This window comes from Leptidea sinapis, chromosome 4 (genome assembly GCF_905404315.1).
Source record: "Leptidea sinapis chromosome 4, ilLepSina1.1, whole genome shotgun sequence".
In the NCBI taxonomy this organism is placed as follows: domain Eukaryota; kingdom Metazoa; phylum Arthropoda; class Insecta; order Lepidoptera; family Pieridae; genus Leptidea; species Leptidea sinapis.
The window spans coordinates 3,443,171-3,465,112 of NC_066268.1; the positions used below are offsets into that span (position 1 = coordinate 3,443,171).

A 21,942-nucleotide genomic window follows, 5' to 3' on the forward strand; every position below is an offset into this window, starting at 1 on the left:
TTAGAAGTTTAATGTTTTTTTTATTTTAAGTTTTTAAGTTTTTTTAGTTTTACAATGAAGTTGTAAGGGTGCCGTTTCTGTATATTAATAAAAAAAAAGAGTTAGTTTTGTTATGTAACAGATGACAAATTTTTTTTTCGGTTTTTACCGACGTAATGTAGCACGCTCTAATCTCTAATTGGTTCATAAGCAAAAAGTTAAACTGAAATAAAAGTCCGAAATTTACGCGAGCAACTGCGGCTTTGCTCGCGTAAATTTCGCTCGCTAGTAGCTTTACTTAATAATATGATCTATAATTTAATTATAAATTGAATATAATATTACAACACTAACATCCGTTTCAAACCATTATTTAGTGTAGATAATAATATGTGCTGCTCACAGTTCCCACGTACCTACTTAAATATAATATTATGTTGTTATCACATCTCACGGTTCCAAGCATGGTTAAATGACACCATAGGTTACGTATGTTTTAAGAGTTGTAGGGGGGAAGGGGGCCTCTAACGATTATGAAGATTCACTTCTGTGTGTCGTGTTGACAATATCACCTGATGAGCACATCACAGTACTACATTAGGTGTAACGTTATGCCATACATCAGTGATCACATTTCACGACATCCGGTCAACTGAGAGTTAAGTATGTACATATAATATGTCATAATTATATGTACATACTATTATGTATTATTTTATGTCATATTATATGTCAGCCGTGATTATAATTATTATAATTTCACCAGTGAAATTATAATAAAACAGTAGATTGTCAATCGACTTCATTTCTTACAATTTAACGGCCTGGTCACTCTATAGTGATATTTTATATTTAGTAATGTGAGACGTCGAGCGTTCGGATTGGAATTTTTTTTTACGCAATTTGCAAAACATTAACAGTAAACATTGGAGCGTGGATGTAATTTTCCATCTGAAATAATTGTTTAAATAGTAGTGAACAAGGTTCTGGCACTCGCAGGCCGATGCCGCAGAAATACATGACAGAGAAAAGTAATTTTAAGCTTGGAGTTACTTTACATTTCGTATATTAATAAAACAGTGACTGTTTATAATGATAGTACGGTTGGCAACCCTAAGTGAAACAGAAGATTGAAAAGCTTAAAAGTGTTATATTGATTAACGTTTAAATACAAAGCTCCTCTCCTGATAGGCGGGAGAAGGATATCTTACTCTGAATGAAAAATAAAACAGCAAATACAGTCATCATTATTAAAACAAAAAGAAGACAGGAGATAACACGGTCAATTAGAATGACTCAAGTAAAATGTTAATTGACTTCACAGTACTTCGAATAGCTATTAATGTTTCATTTATCTGTTTTTTGTTTTACAATTCCTCGCCATAATATATCTGAATGAAATGTATTCAGACTTGTTTAATTACTGTGTGTTCTATATTATGATAGCGTGGTAAGTATTTCAAGATTCCAGAATGTTCCAATGACAAACAAATTGAACTGATACGTACGTTGTTATAGTTATCAATCTATAATGATATGCTCTATGTTAAAAGGTCCCTAAGTCGTATAAGTTCGGGAATACTGCAGCCGATAGGTTTAAAGTCAACATCAAATAAATTTTATTTAAATAGGCTGAAACTAAGCATATCAGAATCGTCATAGTAAATGTCATTTCGTTTAAATTACTGAATCAGCTATCATTTCTTCGGAAGAAATAGAGCTCGTGAGAAGAACATATAATTTCTTATATCAACCAACGGCCACTAATTTAGATGAGTATTTTACAATAGCTGTTATTTATAACAAATTTGTTTGTATAAAGCTGCACCCAATATATGAATCGTGTTCAAAGTTTAAAAGTCTTTAATTTAAAAATACCAACTCTTTCATAAAAGGTAATAAAAAATAAACTGTAAATACAAAAATTATCGTTCATTCAATATGCAGGTGATTCCACAGTAGCTGTGCGAAGCAAAAATCTGTTACAAACAATGTCAAATACAGATAAGAAATTGTTGCAAAATAACTATAAAAAGTGAGATGACAAAGTTCAATTTGCAACAGTAATTAAACTCTTGCTTGTAAGTACTCAATAATGTTATATTATAACAATTTAATCAAACACGCGGCTGTCTTATGACCTATTGGTGACTTTACGAGATAACATTTTAACTATTTTTATTTGTATCATGAGCAGAAGCGGATTATCGCTCATAGTGTAAATACATGGTCGGATTTGGTACACAAGGGTCGGAGCATTGGACGGTCCGGTGTGCGTGGGTGAGTACTGAGTACACTAGGTCTAGGTCGTACTCGGTGTGGTCCGGAGTCCGGACAGTAACAATAATAATGTTGTGAGACGGACAATACACACAATGTGACATACCATGGAATATGGACCGGTAGCGGACCACGTCTGATGGTTCGGCTGAAACAAATTCGACCGTGTGTTTAGGGTATAAAGCGAACTAGGCATGTGTCTAGGCGCGAAGTTCAAAATGAGGGCGGAGTTATTTAAGCTGAAGACCTTAGAAAGTGTCACTACCCTCGAATCGGGTGGTATTTTAAATTGAAAATTTGAATAGAGTTAAGGAGATCCAAGTGAAAAGTACATTGTCATGATAAAAAATTCTTTAATTGTAGAGTCCATCGTCATTAGATAAATGTCAGTATAATTGTGAAGATTATCAACAATATTGTAACGAGTGTAATACATGTCCAATCTTATCTTAGTATCTTATAAATAATAATTAAACTACAGTGGATATAAAGCTCATATAAATTAAGAAATTCCGTAGTGTGTTACTTTAAATATTAAAAAAAAAATTCCGATACAATAGTTTTTTCAACCAATTTCCCTGCCACATACAACTCCACACACGGACGTTTTTATGGTAATTATTACTATGTTAAACAGAATAATAGTTATTGAAATATATTTAATTTCCTCAGAGATTATTTAATGAATAAATAAATAATAAATAAGTGTACTCATCTTAACCTGTAAGTGCGATATAAATAAAAAAAAAACAGTTTTGAGAAAACGTTATTTTTATATATGTCAGAGTAGATCAACCTACGTCAAAGCTTCGTTTATGAAGCGTGCAATAAATAGTATAAATAAGTATGCACTTTAAAAGAACCTACTTCAAATAAATTGAATAAAAGTTACCGTACTTGTACCATTTACTATTTATAATAATCATATACCTAACCAGATATTTTTGCCTAGAGCGCTTTTGCAACTATTGTTCTTTTTTGATGAAAAGAACAATAGTTGCAAAAGCGCTGGTCTGATGACCAGCGATATTAAACAAACATACATATGACCTAACACCTACATAAAACCTTTTATTAAATAAAATTACATTGAATAAATAGGTTCAAATTAAAAAAAAAATCAGAGACAGGGGGTTTTTCTCAATTTTGTCAATTCTGCGATGCCATAAAGAAGTGGTTATAACTACTTTTAACATGAAATCCATTTAGTCCTTCTTGAGTTCTATCTTATCCAACCCACAGTATTCTATTTATGAAGATTATTTGTTTATAATACTAATAAGCTTCTTATTTGATGACCGCCGCACATACACTAGTGTATTTTAATTGAACACAAAACATGCGAGTACGTATCGAGAAATGTTTTCACAACGAACTCTACCTTGAGCTATTTTGGTCCAAGTCTCGACCGTGTCATTGATCATCTAAAGGTCAATTATTTTTTAATGAATAATCAAATCACTTAGGCCTGAATTCTAGAAAGTTATTTAACTCGCAATTTTCTCGCTTGTAATGTTGTCACTGTCTGTTCAATACAATGTGACAAGAACAGACTTGTGACATGTTTGCAATCTCTTATTTTATTACTTATTATTTTTATGTCTCTAAAGATGTGTATTTATAACAGTTACTGTTAAATGAAAACAACAAATTTTTAATCAATTGTAACTAAAATAATGAAGCTGGCATTTTTGATACGGACTACGGTGTACTCTTTGTGAGAGGAATTTGACAGAAAGCTTTTATATAAATACATAATTTATTATTGTGAGATATGCAATACGTACTAAAAATATATTTACACAAACAAAAAGTCGCTTTGTTACTGAAATCTGAATATTGAATATTATTTTATTATCAAGAAACCATAATGATATTATATATTATAATATAACAATGTTTACCTATAATATTTATAGGAACAAGAAATACCGGCTTTAAAAATAGCCACAATCGTAAACGAAGCGAAATACAAAAACAGCTGCCTCTACTGCTGGCGATGTGCCATTCAATACGATAATTCAGAAAAATCGATAAACCAATAGAGAATTAACGCACCTTTTAACAGCGAACAACACTAAACGATTCAACAGAACACTTTCCGATTCTTTGAAAGCACTCTTTCAATCACTGTTTGATACACTTACATCACTATGAAAATTATCAGATTCAATTAGCGCGCCAAATTTGAAAAACGAATGCCCGAACGCTATTTCAATGCCAATTGAAAATAAAAACAAAACTGGAATCGTGGTAATTAGCCGCTGTCGTGATCGACGGAGAGAGGTCGCGACGCAACTGTTCGGTTGTATCATTTACGGCCGGTCTCACGTGTGCTTCAATGCAAAAAATTTGACATAGACTTACAATAATATAGAATACTAATAACATACTATCCTCGAGAGTCGTGAGTCGGTCATGACTCACTCGCAGATGTGACTTAACATCGAGTTTGAGTATCGGATTGATATTTGAGTTTTATTGACGTCACTCTCGTGTTATTGTAACAGTTCCTAGAGAATATGAATAGAACGAACTGTGAGCAACAGAAAAAACAATCATCAAAATATATTTGTTTTAAAACAAACAGGCGAATAACATTAAGAGGAAAGCGCTTTTAATATTGGTATTATTTAAGGAAAAACGGTTATATTTATAATAAATACATTGGTTAAATAAATCTATCAAGTATTTTATTTAGAATATTAATAATTTAACTAATCTAAACACCCATATAACACTTTATTATCACTAAAGTTTTGTAATTAATGTGAATTAATTGCGAAATTGCTAGGTTAAGTTTCATATTTACTTATTAACAAAATTAATGACAGATTACGATAGCTTCAATTAACTGATACAAACATAATTTAACAAAAACAAAAGTAAATCATAGAAACCATTTAAAGTTGGCACTAATTCAGTTTAATTATATTGTCATTAATAAAGCTAACTAACCGATAAGAACTAGTTAATTCATTACTTTCTTTATCTAATTAAGTAATCAAACTGCGAGAGGTATGTAGCAGGTATCAGAATATAATAACACTAATCTAAATACTTATATATAAATCTTAAATACTTATATATAAATCTTAAATATATATTTTAGGACTCAACGCGCTGAGCCAATAAATCAAGAAGACTTTCGAATTGCTGTTGAAATTTGGTTTAAGCTGGTTTCGTTCCAAATAATAGAAATGTAAGCCACAACATAAATATATTTACTAATTAGTTTTATATAACTAAGTTTCAATAAGTTTATCTGAATATTAGTAAACATTAACACTGTACATGAGTACGTGTTATCTTATCGTAACACAATATCCAGGGCTTTTCAATTAGTATTTTGCGTTTCAGTTCGAGCAAACTGCATTTAATATCATGAACGTGAACGATGTAATACAATCGACTAAGTCTCAATGAAGCAAACATTTAACGTCTCTAAATATTAGCAACGAAAAAAAGAAGCTGTTAAGTGGGAGTCGTAAGGATTCCGTACCGCCGCGGTACAATATAATATCTTTATATATATATTTCTTGTGTGAATTTCGTATGACTTTGATGATTTTTTTTTGTGCGAGTTTAAGGGGATTCGAGGATGGTTTAGATTCACAATTGAACTACCTCCTAAACGACTGGACCGATTTTGATGATATTTTTGTGTGTTTCAGTGAATTTGAGATTGGTGTGTATCTTCAGGTGGATTCGAGAATGGTTAAGATTCACACTTTAACTACCTCCTTCACGGCTGAACCGATTTTGATGATTTTTTTGTTTGTTTCAGTGAATTTGAGAATGGTTTAGATTCTCAATTCCGTCCATATAATATAATTCTCCTGCTCATGTATATGTTAGTGAACTCCTCCTAACGGCTGGACCGATTTTTCAAATTTAAAACGTGTGTACAGGACAACGTCTGTTGGGTCCACTAGTAAAATATAAAAGTACGTGCTTTTAAAATACTTTTGTAAACAAAAAGACAGCGGCCTGTAACATTATGAAAAAAATAATTAGAAATATTACGCGATTATTTCGCAATTTAATTTCGTTCTTCAAAAATTTTATAAATTAAAATTTTGTTTTACTTCAGTCGTGTGTCCTGAAGCACGCTGGTATTTTTTGCAAGAGAATAAGTTGCAATATTATATTATGTATATAATTTTAAAACAACACATTCAGCGCCATATTAGGATTAAGTAAAAGAAGCTCACTTACACAACACCTTAACACAACCAGTAAAAATATAGTTTATCAAGAACTCTACATTTTTACAAAGTCTATGGAACCCGGAGAATATAACACATAAACAACGAAATGACGGCTTGAGATAATATGCTAAATTCTAAGTTGGTGACGTCATCACTAGCTATAGCTTATAGGATCCATGGTTATATAAATCACGAAGAGTTAAATAATCACTGTTATTTTAAGACACGCTTGGTTAGATATTACTTAACAATAACTTAAGTTACTGCATCGACATAGACATAGACGTATTAATTATCTAAGATGAATTAATATATCCATTTTCATAGATTGAGCACATATTTATAAATACCAGAGGGAAGTATACGTATACATACCTCTGTTAACATATTCAATAATAATTCATTAAAAAATAAATTAAGGACTGCCCGTTCCGGCCTCAATTTCAATTAATTATTCAATCAAACACCATTTAGTGAGCCAAATATTAATTAACAGCATTCAACAACATATACGCGAATGAAGCCCTATCATCGAACAGGGAACATCTATGTATACTTAACATGATGCTAACTGGGCACTGTCGCCTTAACAGACACCTCAGTGTGGTCGGAATCAAAAACCATAAAACTTGCAGATTTCGCCTTGAGGCTGATGAAACGCCTCTCATCTCCTCTGCGGTTGCGACCATAATGGAAAAGCATAACACCATCCCTGGCTTGTACCCTACTCCCCGGTACTGTTTGTAATACTCGTGATAAGAAGATACTGCGGTTCGTACATGCGGCAGGACTTGACGACGAGCTATAAGTATGAGTAGGACTCCCCTTCCCAAGGACTTATCAACCTTTCGGTTATAAAGATCTACATCCCATTTGCGCCAAGCCACTACGAGTCCGACACCAATGGAGGGGCGCTGATACCCAGTGAGCTCCCTTCCCCCATAGCCCCCGTGTCGGTAAAGCTACCTCCACCACGTTTGACGGGTAACCGCCGAGGAACCTTTCGGAACCATCTACTTCAGGTCAATTGAAGGCCACCGCGCCCGTTGCTCGGATAACCGAGATGAGGTGGCTACTTGGCCAACTTTTTTGGGTGAGCACCCTGAAGTACAGCTGAACACCCTATACCGACTGTCCACTAACAGACGTGATAACATACATCGCGCCTGTTTTCAACTTTCCCTCAAGGTACTAGTAGATAGGGACAGCGGGAAGTATGAGTAGGACTGTCTGGACTGGACGCGGTGTCACTAGAACTCCCTAGGACTAGTCAAATAGCCACCGTCCCCAAATAATAATAATAATAATAGTGAGCCGAATGACCTAAAGTTGATAAGAGAGGTGAATAACAAAGAATACCTACTAACATATATATATAACAACCAATAACAACAGAAACCTTCCTACTCACATAATCCACTTAAGACGAGGTTCTTTGAACACATCTCTCGCTCGCACATTTATAAATATAACATTTTTTATATTTATAATGTAGATAGTAATCGGGCAATCCTTGCAAATATATTCGTAAAAAGGCTGTAATGTCTAATGATTTTGATGAACACATGGAAATCCTTCTGCCGAATTCCACCTTCGCACAAGACGCCAAAAATTACAATATCATTCTCGACATCTGCATGTGTGCCGGCGGTCCTTCACGGTGCGGTTTTCAATGAGCTTTTTTCCACATACAACCAAGCTGTGGAGTGAGCTTTTTTTTTGCGGTACTTCCAGGACGATGCGTCATGAGTACCTTCAAAAAGAGCACGTACACCCTCCTTAAAGACTGGCAGCACTGAGATTCCTTTGATGTATAATAATATTTTGTAATAATAATGATAATATGTTGACAATGAACTTTGCGCCAGAAATTACGTAAACGAAAAGGGGGATTAATTTATTGAGAATAGTCTATTGGACTTTACATCGCTATGGAACACTTTGTCCATATTTCAAAACTAGAATTACAAACTCATACTTGTCATTCAGAATAAATTTCTAAATAGGTAATATAGAAAGTTTATAAAATTTTAAAAAGTGGGTTAGGCCACTTTTCCGCTGACTGCGTCTCCATGGCACAATTGATGTAAGTGTTTGGTATTACTTAACTTAATACAGCGGTCGATACCGAACAAAAGGTTCTTGACAAACAAACTGAAAATGATAGATCCAAATCCGATTCGGTTTACTCAGGTTAAACCGAGCATCAGTGATAAGCAGTGTTTTGGTACAATGAGGATGTATCGCTATTTTAAGATTACTTAGGAAAATAGCGGCTACTATATTTTTTTATGTTTACAAAAATATATATTTATGAAAGTTTTGATTTAATTTAATCTGTGTTAATTAACAGACTTCAGAAAATTAAGAAAGTTCCTAATTCGTGTGTATATATACATACATACATCGTACATCAGAACTGTGACGTTTATAAACCGTTTTTTAAAATGCAAATTGCAATGCAAAATAAATCTAGTACTACGAAGATTAGATGGAATCCCGCAAGTTTAAAAGGTAAATGTTTTAAATCTAACAAAATTCATATTTTTGTGAGAAAACTACATTTCTTTTTTGGTTTAAAATTTTCCATAACTGTTTGATGAAATAGGCCACCATGAGACGGCCATTCATTGGATGTTAATTAGATAATAGCCTGTCTTAATCTGAGGTATGTAGCTCTAGATAGGGGAAACTGTGTCCATTATTTTGTCCATTCTGAAGAAATTGTTATAATATAAATATATTCAAGAATATTACTTGTATATATTTGCAATGATTCACCTATATATATATATATATATATATATATATATATTCACCTATAGTTACTATCATCAGCCATACTCTTACACTTCTAAATTGTCATTGTAAGAATCTAACAAAATGATAAAAAACAGCGCATGACAAAATATTCCATGCACGTAATCGTAATCTATAAATTAGAAAAAATAAGTTATTTATATTATCAACAAACAAAAAATAAGTTGACTGTCGACAAAGTTCTGTAAAGAACAGAGCAATTGTACTGGAATGTTTCATAAGAGGCATTGAATATTTGACGTTTGAGAATTTTTGTTTCATCAAGATATGAGATGAAGCTGTAGTAAATGTTGATTTGAAAGAGCGACACTGACTTTCTTGCCATTTCTTCTCATTAAAGCTCAACCTTTTTCGAAGTGGTTGTTAAAGAAAAGAAAACATTCATGAGTGTTATTTCCTTGACCTACATGAACGAATTGATATTGATTTGATATTATTATTTATTTACTAAAATATAATTTAGTTTTTCCGAAACATAAATTAAAATATATAATCACTAAGCATTCGTATTTTGGAGAACATAGTATTTACATACTTATAAATATTACTCAAGCGTAGCATTAAGGAGCAGTACAACAGCGTTTTTCTTTTCGAGTTATTTCACATATTATATTATACCTTTACCTTTTACTTATACCATTACGATTACCTTATACTAACTCTATTGGTAGTACAAGACGAGGCTAACGTTCAAAACTTTGTTTTTCTAAACATTACTTACCACCACATGAAAGTCTTACATCATACAAGATCTATTGTAATATTAATTCATCAAAAAACGCAAAGTATAGTCACCCTAGCCAATCGAAGTCGACAATTGAGAGACAATTTACGAACCGTTAGCCAATACCGCGTACATTACGAAGACAATACTTTTATGAATTATGTAACGACATATTGTGCTAACTGGATTGTGGGTAGATGAAACATTTGCTTACAATACTGCGATGTACGATTTCCAATGATTCTTTGAATATTTGATGTATACAAGGTTTGATTGTTGCGCACATTGTGGTCGACGGTTAGTGATGACATAATTTTATGTTTGGATTAACGATAGCTTCTTGGATTACTTTATTAGGAGCATTGTTTTGATATGAATTTGTATTATACATGCCTATGAAAAATATAAACAGACTATATTTTGTAGTTGACAATACAATACAATAGGATCTTTAATTGAAAGAAATAATATTTTTAAAATTAATAAATAAATGAATAATACTACAATTGATGATGATTTAATGAATTTGTATGCATTTAACGCGCATGCGTTAGGTTACACCTTTATTACATTTGCGATCTTAGTAGGGTCTCTAATGAACGAACAGTGATTGTTAAAATAATTTTGATGGCTTGTTACAAAAAGTACACATTTTATTGTAAGGAAAACTTTAGCCGCGATGGGCACTTTTTGATAGAGGCAAATCTTATGGGTTGGCGTTACCGACATGCACAAGACTGGCGCACGCAATAAATAAATAATTAAATTAATTAATACATTTAGTTAGATACTTTTTGGATGAGTGAAATCTCATGAGTTCGCGTCACCGAAATGCTTTTAGCAGTATATCTGTAGCTATACAGCAGACATATTTTGCAACAATAGTGCCGAGTAATTACTGTGCATTGTTGAAATAAAGGCTTTGTTTGGTTAACATATTAGTGAAATTAAGTTTTAAACAAAATTTAAATCAATAATTTAATTGTTTTAAACATTATGAAATTTCAAATTCAATTAAGTACTAAAAGTTTTTATCGGCAGTCTCTACAACTGCCACTTTTTTATATTTCTTTAAACGCTCTATGATCTGTAAGAGTTATGTAATATCTTTGTAAAAACTCAATTTAATTATGTTGTTATTATTAAAAGTTGAAATCTAGACAGTTTTAACACAATTACATTTATCACATTACCTAATTTAACTTGAGGGCACCTGCAATTAAATCTTGCACGTAAGCTATAACCACAGCTAAACACAGTCGCAGAACACATTGCGAGATCTTATTGCGTACAAAATAAAGTTTAATTTGCAATTGAATGCTTTTGTGAAGTAAACTAGGCAAGGTTGTGTTTAGTTGGCTTACATCCAGTTTTGAATTTATGCACAGTTGGCGGATACCATTAAATTTAGTTGCGCCGTACATATTTAGATCAAAGATATGCGCAGAGGGATTGCCATTTTCATGATGTAAGAGTGATTTTGATTTTTAATTTGTTCTGTCTGGTTTTACACATCTATAATTAGGGATCGCTTTGGTCATAATTCGACATTAATAAAACCTTTCGAGTGAATGTTATTTCGATGTTTTTATTGAAAAGTATCTTTTGGTACAGTTTAGTAAATAAAAACTGTTTGTGTTACGTTAATGAGTATGGCTGCCATACGTTAAAAGTGTGTTAGCGTACTCTATTAGTGTAAAACATTACAGAGTACGTATACTTCAAAATATATGAGTTCAATAATATTTTTAAAGTAAAACTACAGTTAATCAACTTCTACACAGAAGCTAGCTAGCTATGGCGTCTAAAACAAATTATAAAAATTAAAGATTTTTTTAATAATAATAATGAATAAACTTAAACTTTATCGATTTTTATAATTCTAATACACCAGTATAACGCCAATTTTTCACTAAAGAAGAACCATGGGCTGGATTTAGTTTAAGAAAATTATAATTCCATACGCAAATTACAATTATGTAAATATAGGTATACCAAAGTTGGTTGGCATTTACTGTTAAAACGGTATTTCAGATAATACATACTATCAATTCAGCCGAAGGAAGTAGGGTCGTGCGACTAGTAATATACAGCATGACTGGTGAGACACTACCCATGCTTGAGGATTTACTATTTAGCCATCATATTGAAGAAATTGTCAGCAGAGAATTCCCACATACTTCGGTCACTTAATCAGGAAGAAGGATTAGAGCCTTGAAAAGCTGAAGTCAAACGAGCCCGCGGTCGCTCCCCTACCAGTTGGAGCGATCAAGTGAACGGCCCACCATCGACTATATTCCGCGAATATAAGATATGCTCGGTTGTAAGAGATGCAATGAACACGATGACTCAGGCAGCGATGTCTACGATCCTCAGTCATGAGGGAACGACCGCAGAGAGAGATATGAAGAAAAATAACATTTAAAAAAATATTGACTACCTAGTAAACTTAACCGGAAGTTTTACAAAACTTACTAGTTTTACAAATATTAATTACAATTAATATTATATTTATTACTTTTAATGAAATATTTGATATTATTTAAACAGGATTCATATACTGGATGCCTAACAAACGAATTTATTATGTATATTATTTTTACATCCATTGTCTATTTGATTGAAAAGAGTAGCCGTTTAGCTTCTGGTATGATTGAGTAATTTAATTGATATATTTATAGTGTCGATTCAAATGCGCTTAGTTTAAGCCTACATGAATAAAGTTTATTTGACTTTGAGTTTGAATAACACAACACATGGTCGAAGCAATCAAACATTAGACACTAATCGCGGGGAGCGGAAGTCGGAACTAGAATGCGGACCTGCCGACGCTTGCGCTCAACTAACGAAAAACTCGCGCGTGATGTATCCAACCTACATTTATTTATAGGGAAATAAGTTAAAAAATTAAGTAACTACTTTTGTTATATAATTAGGACGAGAATAGAGTACTCTCCTCAAATATATATTGGATAAAGCTGATGGTTGTTTGAGAACGTAATTAAAGCACTCACCAGAATCGCCGACGGCTTGGCTCAAAGTATTCTCTGTGACTGGTCTGAGCGCTTCTACTGCACTTATGTACCCCAGGCGATCAGCTATCGCACACGCTGTCTGACCACTCTGTACAAATATATTGATATTAGCACTGCGAAAGTGAAAGAGAGTCAACGATCGAGTATGAAGACTGGAAATATTGTAAAAACAAAATTAACTTAACTATACAAAGGTGTTTCCACATCATAAAATTTATGCATTTTTAGAATACCGATGAAAACAGGCCACATATTATTACTTTAGCGTGCGAGACAAGGGTAAGACGTAACACTCACGTTTTGTATGTTACTTTGTGTAAGTGTGCGTCCATTGGTCAAAATAGAGTTAAATTTTAAAAAGCCTTTTCGACATTTTCACAGCTGTCACAGTCTATCTAGACGTATAAGTGATCTAAGGTATTTTTCAAGAATGTTATATAATGTTGTCACAATGTAAAACCCACTTGTGAGCTGGTTTAGAAGTTTCAGATCATAACTAAGCAGTCGAACGCGAATATCCATTTTTAGCATTCAGAGCTTAAAAAGGAACTATTAAACGTTCGCCATGTCAATCTACAACTCCGTTCTGACACTATAAGAATGGTGCCGGCCTTCGGGATAAGAATTTACTCTTAGTTTGAAGGTTTCCAAGTCGTATTGGGTCATACAAAAACTTTATAACCAGCATCTACTTCTTTCTTTTTTTTATGGAAAAGGAGGACAAATTAGCGTACGGTTCACCTGGTGTTAGGTGATCAGCGCCGCCCACATTCTCTTGCAACACCAGAGAAATCACAGGATTCCACAGCTTTGTTGTGGAATGGAAGAAAGTTACAGACTATAATCCGAGCAAGAAAGAGATCAACAATTCCATTCGTCAACACAACGTTGTTGTCACTACGTTTGTTATATTCCTTAAAAATGAGGACTGACCCCACAATATGTTTACGCAATGCCGATCAGAATAGATTGGTGTTCGCTGATTCAAGCCACTTGTATGCAGTTTAGTTCTTCTCTTCTATCTCTTTCCAAACATCATTCCGTCCTTCTCGCACAATAATCTAGAATTGTTCTTACGTTCGTTCGAGCTTCTAGAACGTTCTTATTTTCCTCCTCTCTCGCACATCGTGCCGTCCTTGTCATGCATTCTAGAATTCTCACTATAGAATGTTCCATCCCCAAAGGGGTATGTTACAATTCCTGAAATGGGTACGGGTAAGGTACCCTTGTTATATTCCTTAAAAGATGCAGAATGACCCCACGTTTTACCAGACAAGTTTACGTAATACCGATCGAAAATGATCGATCGTCGATGATTGGAGCCACTTGTCGTTGTTAGCGTCTAATGGAAAGAACTGACGAAGGAGAAGTTGACAAGGAATAAAATCTGGATTCTACAAAATATAAATCTAACATTGAAAGCGCCTCTATTAGACGTTTTAGTCTGATTGTATTATATAATATATATAGATGAGCAGACTTACAGAAGACAGCGCATTCGGATCTGCGTTATTTTTAAGCAGCAGTTGGATGATCAGGGTATGGCCTTGTTGCGCGGCTTGGTGTAGCGGTGTGAACCTGCACAGATGATATTTATTGTTACGGCGGACACTTCCTACTACATCGTATTTACAATATAATATAATAGGTCCATAAGGCACACTAAGGTGGAGTGGTTGACAAATAACAACAACTTGTTCACATATCTTATTCATTGTTTACTCCACAGTATGACATCATTCGAGAAAAATTCTTAGGGTTATAGCAAAGATGCATAGAGCACCTTTTGGATCCATTAGAAGGAAACAATGAGGGAATAACAAGCGATACAACTGCGAGTGTATTATTAGTGATCAGTTTTAACACAGTATATATTATATCAGCTAAAGCAGTATGGTGCAGTTGCCATGCAGATCTCTACGCGGCACGCACAGGGCTCGTGCTTGCGTCTGTGTGCGAGCGTCGTTTCTAACTTTTGTACGTAGTTTCCATACTGCTTTAGCGTAGTTTGCATACATACAAATATACTGTGGTAGTAGTGTGTTAAAGCCGTGAACGTGTAGTAAATTACCGACCGTCACCACGCTACCCCCAATTCGATCCTTTTGCGCCACCTATCTTCGGTTTTCGAATTCATATTATACGTTTATTCTACTTTTTATGACTGATATAAGGTTGGCACCGTTGAGATTCTTCTTCTATTACAAGACAGTATTTGCTCACATATCATCAGGTGCCCCGTATGTATAGCTTGACCTACTGTTCCATTAAACATTTTAAGTCTATTAAATTCACTAGCAGCAGCGATCTTCAAACCGAAATATACATAGAGCGTGCACATAATCTAGTCGGCAGCATGCACTAAGAAGCCTCCTTTAGTGTAGTTTGAAAGTAATACATATTTTTTTAATATAAGAACGGGCAAGAGGCTCACGGGGTGGGGAGAGGTGAGGCAACCGCCCATGGACATCCGCAACATCAGGTGTCAAGAGATGCGTTGCTGGTCTGTAAGGTGGGAGGGAGTATGCTCTTTTCTTGAAGGTCCCTAAGTCGTATCAGTTCGGGAAAACCACCGGCGGTAATTGATTCCACAAAGTAGCTGTGCAAGGCAAGAAATTTCTTGCCAAACGCGCAGTTGTGCAATGCCAGACGTCCACGTGATGGGGTTAGTACTTTACATGTAATGTCCGGTGTTCGAATTCGGACGCTGGAATCAACCCCAACAGCTCCTCCGAGCACTCTACGCAATGCCAAAGAATCAAGCCTATCGGAGATGACTTGATCGTCGATGATTCGAGCCGCTCTTCGTTGAATGCGGAGAGTTGTAAGAGTGAGTACAGTACTCCATGTGAGGCCGAATTTGCGCCTTATATAGTTGCAGGCAAATAGTTTTAAAGGATGCCGCTGGTGTAACGTGGAGCAGATCATGTCATGACCGAGAACACTGGAAAAGCCTGGGGGAGGCTTATGCGAATGCAAAACAATCTGTGCCGATCTCTACTGCAAAATAAATGTAAATCTAAAACTATCTAAAGATTGTTATTAAAGGCTATTATTATTATTATAGTGTAAGGCGCTGGCTTTTAGTGAAGTACTGTCTCGCCTTACTGTGTACATCAAGCTTTTTAGAGGCCAGTTTGGCCTTTTTAGTGGTGAACGCACAAACTTGTGTATTCTTGGGATATCGACGCCAAGTATGCCAAAACAGGCTGTGGCAGTTAGAGGAGTGATCTTGAATCGAGGGAATACGACAAAGGGAGAGTTTTTAGTGGTGAACGCACAAACTTGTGTCTTCTTGGGGTTGAATTGGACTAAATTTTGTCGGCCCCATTCCGAGACTTTGCAAAGCATAGTCTCGATTTCAGACACAAGTCTGTTCCGGTTCTCGTCGACGCTTTCCCGGGACATGTTGGCACGGCCGGTGTAGGAAGCCTAACCTGTGAAGCCGCCGACGTGGCTGCATTGCAATGAATACTGCTGATTTGCAGCATATCATTGATGTGCAGAAGAAACAGTGTAGGGGATAGCACGCAACCTTGCGGAACACCAGCGTTTGTGGGTTTTAGGTCGGGGCACGAATAGTATTTTTTTTTTTGTAACAACGTTGATGCTCCGAGCCAAAAAGCTAGTGACCCATTTGCACAACCTCTCGGGAAGCCCATAGGATGGCAGTTTCGCTACGAGCGCTTTATACCACACCCGATCGAAGGCTTTCGTTATGTCTAAACCACCCTTCGACTCAACCGCTTGCGCCCATTTATGGGTGAGGTATGAAGAAGATGCTGAGTGACCCTGACGGAAACCGTACTGGCAGTCGCTGATCAGCTGGTGCTCCTCTAGATATCCCAAGAGCTGGCGGTTGATGATCGACTCCATTACTATGGAAAAAATGGAAGTACTGGCAATGGGGCGGTAGTTGGACGGATCCGAGGGTACACCTTTCTCAGGGATCGGGTGCCCTTAAGCCGCCTTTCATAATTTCGGGACTACGCCTGATGAGTAAGAGAGCCGGAAAAGACGGGTAAGGACCGGCGCCAATTCCGGAGCACATGTCCGCAGCACTATCGGGGGAATGCAATCAGGCCTGTTCGATTTATGAGTGTCCAAGGTGTTTGTGTTGCGGATTTGTACCTCCGGCACGTATGAATCGCACCGCGGAATATGCGGTGGTGGTGCACCTTGGTCATCCAGACTCGAGTTGGACGCGAAGAGGGAGCCCAGGAGAAAAGCTTTCTCTTGATCGCTGGATGATAATTCATGCGCGTCATGGGCCAGCGAATTATCATCCCTGTGCAGTCGCGGAATGCCTGGCTGGCAGAAGTTTCAGGCAGCCAGATGATGGATAGGTTCTGTCCATTTTACCCTGGGTATGAAAGGATGTATATATGTACAGCCAAAGAGGATATCTGTGTCTCGGTAAAAAGGTTTCGGCCAGCTTCGCCGTCTCCAGGTGGAAGTGGACGGCATTTAAATTTGAACGAAGCCCCCTGATGTTGTAAAAGTCCACAGCTTATGTGGAGGAGGGCGGTTTGAATCAGCACAGGTTTGCCCCCTCCAGAATACGCGGAGCAGTCTGGGCATCCACTATGAGGTACAGGTTGTAATTGTGAACGCCCAGGATCTAATTCTCCAGGACTAGATAGCCTGGTACCGTCCTGGAGTAGTATATTTTTAGTCCGTGCTGCCATTTGTATTTGAGAGTTCCTCACCTGGTGTCCGTTTGGTTGCGCGACCAATTTGGCCACGTGAGCAGCTCCGACGCGTGCACAGAATGTAACTATTGCGCCACCATGGTGTCAGGTGAAATATATCCCGTATTGTTTGACTCACGTGTGCGCGGCCGTGGCGGTGACGTCGGCGCCCGCCTCTAGGAGCGCGCGCGCGGCCGCCACGTGTCCGTGGTGCGCGGCGGCGTGCAGCGGCGTGTATCCGTCGCGCGTCTTGGAGCCGCAGCGGCCGCCCGCCGCCAGCAGGGACTTCAGAACGGCAGTACGACCTTCCGCGGCGGCCAGGTGGACGGGGGTCAGCCCTGGTAACAATGAACATGTTGTAGTGAACTTGAACGAGAAGAGGTAGGGTCGGCTACCTCAGTACTTCGCCTATTCGTGATTTAAAGTCAGTACTCGCAGCAAAAAATAACTTTTCTCACTTGTTGAAATAAAGTCATTATTCACGAAAAACGAACACTCGTAGTATCGAAAGAAGAACAAATAAATTGTAGGAGCGTTTTTTGAATTTGGAACATTGCAACGCTCCTGCAATGTTGTATGACACGGCGTGCTGGGGTTATTAAATACTCTTTGATCGGATCTTGGATCGCATTCTTGGCATACCATTGTCTCTTTGCTTAGTATAAATTGCGTTTACGTGTCTGTATAGCTGCTATATAAATGCGTCTGTCGGCACAGATGATAAAAAAAATGGCGGCTAAGCTAAAAATTCGCCTTGATTTGTTATTACTTACTTACCTACATAATAAATATAAATTTAATAATAATTAAAATGAGTTCCAATGGTTCAGTGAGTTAAATGGAGATTGATTGTACTCCACCAGATTTAAGATCAGAACCCAAATTGGCAATGGAAAACCTGCTTGAAGCCAATGGTAAATTAAATTTAATGTATAATATAAAAAGTGTGTTCTATTACCCTGCATTCTTTTGAGAAAAGCACTATATATGCCTCGGCGGGAATTGGCAATTGTCTGTCTCGTGTTTAGTCCTTGCCTACAGCTCGGCCTTCAAACTCATACTCGACTTTCAATTGCCTATTTCCCGGCCTTTGCAATAATGAACTATTTATTAAAGTAGTGTACAGTGTACTGCGGTTAAGGTTGGTTCTTGTACTCGGTATATATAAGTTTGTTATAGGATTGTTTATATACAAATAAGTACTGTTTTCGTGTTTCTTATAGGTGGTGGTTGTTTCAAGACTTAGTCGCATTATATTTAAAATTACCTCTAAAAACTGTTGTGTATGACCTGTGTATCCCTAGTATTATAAACAGAATTGTCTGTCCAAGTCAGCTTATTAAAGATATATGTGTCGTCACAACTCCAAAGAGAAGAGTAGCTTGGTGTAACCGTGTACGGAGTAAAATGTGATCTAGCAGGTTTTATTGCTGTTTTAGTTCTACTGAGAAGTCGAGGCCCATACACAACATCAGCGTAATTAAATTTACTAAGCACTAGTGTTTCACAAAGTCTTAAACGTAACTGAATGTTGCTGCAGTTTCTTATACGGTAGAGATGTTTCAAGCGGTAAAAACAGTTTGCAATGTTTGTATTAATGTGCTTCTTAAACCGAAGATACTCATCAAATATTATGCCTAAGTTCTGTGCTTCCTTCACCCTGTCTAACAAAACGCCATTAATAGTTATTTGAACTGTTTGATGCTCCATTTGTTTATTTTCTTTGGAGTGCCTTTTAGCATATTATTTGTTTTGTGGGCATTGAGAACCAGGGTGTTTTGCTCTGACCATTCAAATATAGATCGCTATTAATTTTTAATAAAGCATCAGATGCACATCATCGGCGTACAAATAATATTTGCAATATTTAATGCGTTAGATTAAAAAGTTAATATCACTTACTGGTCCAGTACGTGGTATTGCTGACAATGTTTCCCAAGGCAAGTGCACTTCACTATTTATAATTCTATGGTCAAGTCTCACTTAGATTATTTAATTGAAGTTTGATAGCACAAAATAAAATTATTAAATCACACAACAATTTAGCATGAAACCGAACTCATGAATATTTCTCAACTCTGTAAGTATAAAACGTGTATTCTTATTAGGAAAATTCTATCTAAAGAGATACTTTTCCAAGTGTCATTTACGAAAACATTCCAAATACAAAAACGGATAACTCGACAAGCAAATAATATTTATATAAAAACACCTAGAACTAATTACGGAAAAAAGAACATCATGTTTGAGGGGCGAAACTTCACAACAGCCTCCCTAAAGACATGAAAGAAATAAAAAAAAAGAAATCAAGAAAGCTGAAATACTTTTAAAAAAATATTAAAAGAACACATTTAAAAATATAATATTTAAAAATATAAATAAAAATATGTTACGGTTAAAAAACAAATTAATGAATAATTGTTGCTGCAGTGTAGTCACGGCTTTATAATATTTACAAATTGCGAGTAACGGTCTGCGCATGCGTATTGCGCCGTTCGATCGCGTAATTCACTTAAGTTCTTGTATTATTGTATTAAGTATTGTGTCTTTAGTTGATATTCATTAGTGTAGTGTAGGTAACTTATTTATGAATGTTCTTTAGATTATAATTTGTATAAGTAGTTATTTCTTTTTAAGTATTTCATCTTGTGTGTGTTTACTATTTTGTTTTTTTTTCCACTTTACTTTGTTAATATTTATAGTTAAACAAGAAAAATAATCGATATATTATAGATATTGTTATATTCTCACGGCTCACATATTATATAGTAATTAGAATACATTATTTTCTCTATAAATGAATATTGTAATATTCTTCTGAGAAATAAAGTTCTTAAATCGTAAATCGTAGATTAAATCTGCAGAGTACAGTTTGAATAATATTGGTCCCAATATAGATCCCTGTGGGGGTACATAAGCGACTACGCTTTATTTAATACGTTATCCGGTATTGTGTGTGTAAAAATTACAAAAATTGTTGTGTATCTTTTTGAACCACTATTTTCAACACATAAAGACTTTTGTTGTGTGAAGCTTAATCACACACGGGGTTTGTATTTTTTAATTGAAGAATAAACGAGCGTACGGGTCATCTGATGTGATATGATCACCGCCGCCAACATTCTCTTGTAACACCAGAGGTATTACAGGAGCGTTGCCTGCCTTTTAAAAAGGTGTAAGTGCCTTGTATGGAGCCATTAAAGAAACCAGCTTGCCCCCTTACTATGATAAACAGTAACATAACCCTGACAATAATAATAATCTGAGTATATAACCTTTGTAATGTGTTATATGCACATATTTAAATAAAATTCACTAAACGATAACATTAAATATTTATTACTTACTAACTTTCACTTCAGTATTACCACGAACGACTTAAGTTTTAATTCTTATATTATTTAAGACCTAAGTCGTTAGGCATTATAAAACCTATTTATATATTATATACAATATTGCAAATAGGCACTACACTGTGTTTTAGCAGGAAGTTTAGAAAATAAACATTTTGCAATACACAAAGATAATTAATACATTTAAAAAATAACATTTATTCAAATATCATTAAATTATTTATAAACATTTAGAAAAAATAAATTTATTTATTTTTTACAATTTATACATATTGAAAGTTATTTAATTCTCGTCCATTGCTTGTGGTTCAGTTGACATAATATGAGTTACATGAGGCTTATAGTACCAAACTGAAGTATGAAACAGATGCAGCTAACGGCAGGGTGTCGAAATTGAGCGACGGTGTCCGCGCGTATTCTTAAAAATTCACTCTGATATTTTTTTTTCTAACGTGCCGATATAACAACTTAAATAAATATATTCAGCACATACGCACATAATTTTCAATTTGCCCAAACTTTTCAAAATTTTAATTGACAGAAAACAAAAGTTACCATTGTTGGCGGGCACATTGACGTCAGATCCCCTTTCGATGAGCATCTCTACGCAGTCCTCGTGACCTTCCTGCGCCGCCATGTGCAGCGGTGTGAACCCAGCCTTAGATTTGACACTGGGGTCCGCATCTGCAACCAAACATGTGTTGTCATTACTTAGTGTAGGTAATAAATAACAAAACATTAGTTAATAATCTACCACCTGCTATAGTTAATAATTCATTGTATTTTGTTGAATGCGATTACTAATTATGACAGTTATCACGACCATCCTGGTCACGTCACAATCATCCC

The 21,942-nt window shown here is 35.6% G+C and overlaps 1 protein-coding gene across 3 annotated transcripts in view; it reads right to left on the reverse strand.

Moving 5' to 3' along the window:
* LOC126979682 (ankyrin-1-like) overlaps nt 1–21,942 on the reverse strand; it is a 244,618-nt gene that overhangs the window by 76,179 nt on the left and 146,497 nt on the right. For 2 of the 3 annotated variants that reach the window (XM_050829118.1, XM_050829117.1), the window contains exons 14-17: nt 21,649–21,777; nt 17,880–18,078; nt 14,534–14,627; nt 13,029–13,137 (exon numbers count right to left, since the gene is read on the reverse strand). In XM_050829118.1, the coding sequence (XP_050685075.1) occupies nt 13,029–13,137; nt 14,534–14,627; nt 17,880–18,078; nt 21,649–21,777 (531 nt within the window). Of the gene's footprint in view, nt 1–4,317; nt 4,574–13,028; nt 13,138–14,533; nt 14,628–17,879; nt 18,079–21,648; nt 21,778–21,942 lie in introns of those variants that run through there. The other variant, XM_050829120.1, reaches the window with a different exon arrangement.